The sequence below is a fragment of the Macaca nemestrina genome, chromosome 14 (assembly GCF_043159975.1).
Source record: "Macaca nemestrina isolate mMacNem1 chromosome 14, mMacNem.hap1, whole genome shotgun sequence".
Taxonomy (NCBI): Eukaryota; Metazoa; Chordata; class Mammalia; order Primates; family Cercopithecidae; genus Macaca; species Macaca nemestrina.
In genome coordinates, this window is record NC_092138.1 from 93,110,344 (window position 1) to 93,117,611 (window position 7,268).

Here is a 7,268-nt window from a genome sequence, read left to right on the forward strand (position 1 = left end):
TTGATTTGTGTGTAAAACATGGTTGTTTCATAGAAGGTCCAAGTGTGCTTGAGAATACTGTATATTCTCTTATTGTTGGGTGTATTGTATTAGATCAAATTGACTAATTTTGTTGATCAACTTTTCTGTTTTTTTATTTGCTCAATTATCAGTTATCAAGGAAGGTATATTGAACTCTCCTGGTATGCTTGTAGATTGATCATTTTCTCCTTTTTTGTTGTTTTTTATTTTGAGACAGGGTCTTGCCCAGGCTGGAGTGCAGTGGTATAATCACAGCCCACTGCAACCTCAATCTTCTGGGCTCAACTGATTCTCCCACCTCAGCCTCCCAAGTAGCTGGGACTACAGGCACACACTGCCATGCCTGGGCAATTTTGGTATTTTTTGTAGGGACTGGATTTTGCAATGTTTCCCAGCCTGGTCTTGAACTGCTGGGATCAAGCAATCTGCCCACCTCAGCCCCACAAAGTGCTGGGATTACAAGTGTAAGCTACTGCACCCAGCCAGTTTCTTCTTTTAATTCTATTAATTTTGAGGCTATCTAATTGATATATTTAATCTTAGATATGTTATATATCTTTCGGGTGAATTTTTTCTGTTATCATTTTGAAGTTGTCCTCATGATTTCCAGTAGTGAATTTTGTCTTAAAATCTTTTTTGTTTGATGATAATGTGGCTACACCAGCCTTCTTTTGCTTAATGTTTGCCAGGCTTAGAATTTTTCCATCCCTATCCATCAAACTTTCTGTGATCTTGTATAATTTTTTAAAACTGTCATGTTATATTCAACTAGATTTTTAAAAATCTTACTGATCTCTCACTTTTAACTGGTCATTTTGATCCATTTATATTTATTGTCGTCACTGCATATTTGTGTTATTTTATTTTGTACTTTCTTTTTTTTTGAGACAGTCTCACTCTGTCGCCCAGGCTGGAATGCAGTGGTGCAGTCTCGGCCCACTGCAACCTCTGCCTCTCAGTTGCAGGTGATGCTTGTGCCTCAGCCTCCCAAGTAGCTGAGACTACAGGCATGTGCCACCATGCCCAGCTAATTTTTTGTATTTTTAGTAGAGATGGTGTTTCACCTTGTTGGCTAGGCTGATCTCGAACTCCTGGCCTCAGGTGATCCTCCCACCTTGGCCTCCCAAAGTGCTAGGATTACAGGCATGAGCCACCATGCCCGGCCTTATTTTGTACTTTCCTTATATGTTTTTTCCTTTTTTTTCTTTTTTCTTTTTTTTTTTAAATGCATATTTAAACAATTTTTTATTGATACGTATTTGTATATACTTATGGGGTATATGTGATATTTTGTTACATGCATAAATGATTAAGTTAGCGTATATGGGGTATCCAGCATCTCAGGCTTTTATCATTTTTATGTATTGGGAACATTTAAGTTCTTTTAGCTATTTTGAAATACACCTTTTTAAATCATTTTTTCTTCTTTTCCTATTAGATTAAATTTCTCTATTCCTCTCTCTCTCTTTTTTAAATTCTGCTGATTTGGAAGATATACTTTTAATTCTTGTTTTGATGGGTACCCTTAACTGATTTCTTTAACCTTTTTATGGAAATAAAAAAGCACTCTAGGAAAGTGCAGCTATCATAAATTTCACAAGCTGAAATTACTTATGTATCAGCATCCAGATCAAAAAACAGAACATTCCTAGCATGTCAGAAGTCCCCTTTGTGCTTCTTTCTAGTAAGTACTACCCTCGACCCTTTGCAGATAACTGTTATTCTGACTTCTAGTAGCATGAATTAGTTTTCTCTGTTTTTTTACTGTTCAGTTTATATTCTCATATCTGGCCTTTGTACTGTACAGTTTTGTATTCTTGTGTCTGGCCTCTGTGTTCAACATCAGATTTGTGAGACTCATTTAAATTTTTGTGTGTAGTTCATTCTTTCTCATGGTTGCATAGTATTTCATTCATAAATATTACTATTCATTCCAATATTGAGAGACATATATTTAAATTTTTAATGTACATATTTGGTTCTAAAAGTTTAAAGTTGGCTGGGCGTGGTGGCTCACACCTACAATCACAGGACTTTGGGAGGCCTAGGCGGGCGGATCACGAGGTCAGGAGATCGAGACTATCCTGGCTAACACAGTGAAACTCCTTCTCTACTAAAAAATTAGCCGGGTGTGGTGGCCATCGCCTGTAGTCCCACCTACTCCGGAAGCTGAGGGGGGGGAGAATGACGTGAACCCAGGAGGCGGAGCCTGCAGTGAGCCGAGATTGCGCCATTGCGCTCCAGCCTGGGGGACAGAGCCCGACTCCGTCTCAAAAAAAAAAAAAAAAAAAAAAAGACTTTAAAGTTGAAGATATTATTTCCATTGTTTCTGGCTTCTGTTGTTGCTCTTGGAAAGTATTCTAAATTTTAATCCTTCGTGGATAATTTGTCTTTTCTCTTGGGCTTTTATAAAGATCTCTTTGTCCTTTGTTTTCTGCAGTCACAACATGTCTAGGTGTGAATTTACTTTTATTGTCCCATTTGAAACTTGTGTTTCTCAATCCGAAGATCCACATCTTTTTTTTTTTTTTTTTTTTTTTTTTTAATCTGCCGCCCAGGCCGAAGTACAGTGGTGCGATCTCGGCTCACTGCAACCTCCACCTCCCAAGTTCAAGCGATTCTCCTGCCTCAGCCTCCTGAGTAGCTGGGATTACAGGCACATGCCACCACGCCCGGCTAATTTTTGTATTTTTAGTAAAGATGGGGTTTCACCATGTTGGTCAGGCTTGTCTTGAACTCCTGACCTCGTGATCCGCCCGCCTTGGCTCCGCAGAGTGCTGGATTATAGGCGTGAGCCACCGTGCCAAGCCCCACATCTTCTATCAGTTCTGAAAAAAAAAAAAAAAAAAAAAAACCTAAGCCATTGGTTTCAAATCATAATGGTAACATGGGCAAATAAATGTTTTTAAAAATCACTCTGTTGCTTACCAGTTGTTTACTTTGGGCAAAACATTCAAATGACTTGTGCCTCAGATTTCTCATCTGTGCAATGAGGGCAATACTAATCTCTATTCTTCCTACCTCAGAGAGCAATCTTGGATAGCAAGGAGGAGAATGTACTTGAAATTGCATTGAAAGTTATAATATGCTACACAAATAGTGCAGGATTGAGCTCACTGTAGATGTTCAACAGAATTTATTGAATGAATCTCAATAAATGTTGAATGTTTAATGAATAAACTGTAAATATTATTTAAAATTTTATTTTTCTCCTTCCCCATCCCCTATAAAAGAAATGCGAGAATATTTGCATCATTCACAGAAATTACCTATGTATACACATAGAATGTATATGAAAAATCACCATGATGATTTAGACATAAAATGAAATTATATTCAGCTCCCAATGCTGTTGATTTTCTAAAATATAAGCCATTGTCTCTACCATTGGTAGTGTTTAATGTCTGTAAACTACTGTTGTTCCTTTTGTCTGTACTCTGTACCAGCCATCAGATATGTGCGTATTCTTGTCTTAGTGTTTATTTTTTAATGAATTAATGTATTTCCTGCCTCTCTAATTAGATTTTGTGGAGATGGGCTAGTAGAAAGTTCATGGGTTTAAAATTAGGCAGATCTGGAACCAGATCTTGACTTTTCCATTTCATGACCTGTGACATTAGGCAAGTAGCTTTGGTTTTCTCATCTTCTGTTTACTTTTCTGAAAAGTAAGAGATTAATTTAGTTATGGATTCCCTGCCATGTGAATAGTGTTCTTTTAGGAGTTTGAATGACTTAATTTGTATCCTTGTAGCAACCTTGCAATATAGATGTTATTATTCTTTTATAGGTAGGGAACTTGATACTCAGAAAGGTAACTTGCCCAAGGTCATAAAGCTAGTATGCATTATAACCAGACTTTTAACCTGGGGTGTCTGATTATAAAGTCTGTCTCCTCACTAATATCTGAGAAGGTGTTTAGCACAGTTGACACTCAGTTAATATAGGCTCTTTTTTAGTGGAGTGATAATGTTTTATAATTTTCTAACACTTGACATTTTTCCCTGTACATAGTAGGCACTTCTTCACCAATTGCTTATTGGCTCTGTTTATGCTGCTGTTGTTTTATTCACTGAATGTTCACTTTTTAGCCAAAGGGAAAGGACACTCCCAAACCAGAGTGAATATTAATGCTGCCTTGGTTGAGGATATAATCAACTTGGAAGAGGTGAATGAAGAAATGAAGTCTGTGATAGAAGCACTCAAGGATAATTTCAATAAGACTCTCAATATAAGGACCTCACCAGGTTAGTGACTGAACCAGTGTTCTGGGGAGGGATGTAATGGAAAGAGCATGAGTTTGGCAGAGTTGAGTTTTAGTCCCAGCTTTACCACTTACTAACTGGTGGCCATGGGCAGTTACTTTAGTTTCCTGGTCCTCTGTTTTCTTGTTTGATTCTTAACTTACAGCTTTGGGGTGAGAGTTAAAATAAATGAGGTAACATATATTATGGTTCTAGCACAGTGCCTGGCGCGTAGTTAACACTATGTTTATTTATCCATGCAGCAAATTTTTGTCTACTGTGGAACTAGGCATTGTGCTAGTGCATAGTAGTGAACAAAAATAGGTATTGTCTTTGCTATCATGGAATTATACTCTCAAAAAAATGAGATTTTTATTTTGAATGTACTATAAACACATCTAGGTAGTATCATAGTAACTGACGTTTTTGGTCCGATTTTTCCAATTTGTCCTGTTTGGCAGTTCTTATCCCTTACTGGGAACCAAATGGATACAGACCTGCCCACGTGAGGCATTTCTGTACCCCTGAGCTTGACCAGGAATATTCCGTTTGGGTTAATAACTTCCTGAAAGGGGCTTTTCTAAGTGGGAAATGTCAGAACTGTCTAGGCGAACTGTTTGCAGATGTGATGGAGAAGTGAGTTGTCAGCTGATGGTTCAAGCAGGCAGGAAAAATCCAATTGCTGTTAAATTAGCCTTTTGCAAATTGTCATCATCCTAAAGTCAAACCTGGGACCCCCCTCTGAAGGTACCTGTGGGAGCTTGGGCTGCTTGTACTCACGTCTTGATTAGGGTAGTTCATAAGAAAACTAGAAATAGTTCGCTCTTAAGAAAACCAAGTGAAAAATACAGCTCCACTTATAAACACTATCAGAAACATACCGAGTTCAGAGATGAGATCCAGTGTGAAACTAGAAGACCATTCCCGTCATTTGTCAACCTTTGGGCTGGGGCATTTCTGCCTTTGCTGACAGTAGAGCGTGCCATTCAATCTCTCTCAACTGTTTATTTTAAACTTGCTTATTATTTTAGGTATGAAACTGATAAAGTGCTCTGTCTCCCTTGTGCTTTCTGGCCTGTTAACATTCTGCAGCCGAAACCAGAGAGCGGTTTGAGAGGAGCTCAGGGAGAAATGTGATACTTAAAATTAGCCAGCAAGCTCCACTCTTGTTGAACTTAAAAAGATGATGGGCCTGGAAAGAGGTTGGGAGTGTAATTTGTTAAATGTTAACCTCTGAGAAAATGAGGGGCAGGAATGAGGCTGAGGGAGATTCTCGCTGGGGACAGATTGAGGGAAAAGGATTTGATGCATTATGTCGATATGGATTTAGGAATGGTAACCACCACAATTGCATTCTGAAAAGTCTGTGTGGGGACTTCTGTGGCAAAGGATCTTACGGCAAATCAGGAAGACTGAATTAAGATCCATTTCAAAAGGCCTCCTGTTGGTATTTCCTCTTTCCTTTCTCTTCAGGATTATGTTTGTATAATGTTCTATATAGAACTTTGGGCCATGAAGAGACTGGATGAAACAGACTAAATTTAGCTAGTCTCTTTTGCCAGATTCTTCCATTTTATCTTTCATTACTGTTTGAAACAACGGGTACCCCCCTACATTTTCCTCTTTCTCACAGCAATTTCTATCTCTCAGATAACTGACACCTTTTAACAGTTGTCTAGATACAGGTTTATTTGTTTATTCATTGTTGTCCTCTTCCCTTTCATCCATCCATGCATACATTCATTTATCATCAAAGCATTATTGAACACGTTTTCTGTGCTGATTAATATGTGCTGTTGATACAGAGAGAAAATATATTGTCCCCACCTTCCAGGAGCCTAGAACCTGATGTGAAGGGTCAAACAAGTAAACCAGTATGTATAAAACCATACAGCAAAGCTGAGTGGTGAAGACCAAATGACTTTGGAGTTGGTCAGACCCGGGTTTGAATTCAGGCTCCATTAAGAGCTGTTGTCATCTTGGGCAAGTTACTCTGTATGCCTCAAGTTTTCTTGTCTGTAAGATAGAAATAATAACTATCTCATAGAGTTAATATGATATTAACAGCAAATACATTATAGAAAGCATTTATCATGATGTCTTGCTCATAGGAAGTTTTCAGTAAATATAGAGAATTGTCATTATTATGGAAATGTGTGCTCGGATGCTGGGGGCTTATAAAAGGGGTTTGTAATCCAGCCTAGGAGGTGAGACAAGATTGCTGAGATTAGATGCCACTGTATCTGACTGTTAAGGAATGAGCAGAATTTATCTGAACAGAGAAGAGTGTTTGCAGTAGAAGGAAAAATATATGCAAGGGTCCTGAAGCAATTAAGAACAGAGTTTAATTAGAGAATATTAGAGTATATTAGAGAAATTAAAACACAGAATGTCAAGAAGTAATAATAGCATTTACTGGGACACAGTTTAAGTGCTTTTCCTACGTTCTGTCATTTAATCTTCATAAAAACCCTATGAAATGTAAGTACAGTTTTTTTTTTTTTTTGAATCAGAGTCTCGTACTGTCTCCTGGGCTGGAGTGCAATGGCGTGATCTCTGCTCACTGCAACCTTCTTCTCCCGGGTTCAAGTGATTCTCCTGCCTCATCCTCCCAACTAGCTGGGATTTCAGGCGCCTGCCACCATGCCCAGCTAATTTTTTGTATTTTTAGTAGAGACGGGGTTTCACTGAGTTGGCCAGGCTGGTCTCAAACTCCTGACCTCGTGATCCGCCCACCTCAGCCTCCCAAAGTGCTGGGATTATAGGCGTTAGCCACTGTGGCCGGCGAGATATAAGTACAGTTTTTATGTCCCATTTAGAAATCAGGAAACAGAGGCCAAGAAGGCTGAAGGAATCTACCCATGGTCACACAATCAGAAAGTGGCAGAGTTGGTATTTGAACTCAGGTCATTGGTCTTCAGAGTAACAAAGACTTTTACCATTATACCTCCTGGACTTTTCCAGGTTGAAGCCACTGGTGTCAGCAACCTTCTGTCTCATGATGAC

At 38.7% G+C, this 7,268-nt stretch overlaps 1 protein-coding gene across 5 annotated transcripts in view; it reads left to right on the forward strand.

Annotated features, from left to right (window-relative positions):
* Positions 1-7,268, forward strand: part of LOC105487169 (mitochondrial ribosome recycling factor) — a 65,904-nt gene that overhangs the window by 17,288 nt on the left and 41,348 nt on the right. For 4 of the 5 annotated variants that reach the window (XM_011750515.3, XM_071078285.1, XM_024794575.2 and 1 more), the window contains exon 3: positions 4,110-4,265. The exons of the other annotated variant lie outside the window; for it this stretch is intronic. In XM_011750515.3, coding sequence (XP_011748817.3) covers positions 4,110-4,265 — 156 coding nt within the window. The remainder of the gene's footprint in view (positions 1-4,109; positions 4,266-7,268) is intronic. 5 annotated transcript variants of the gene reach the window in all.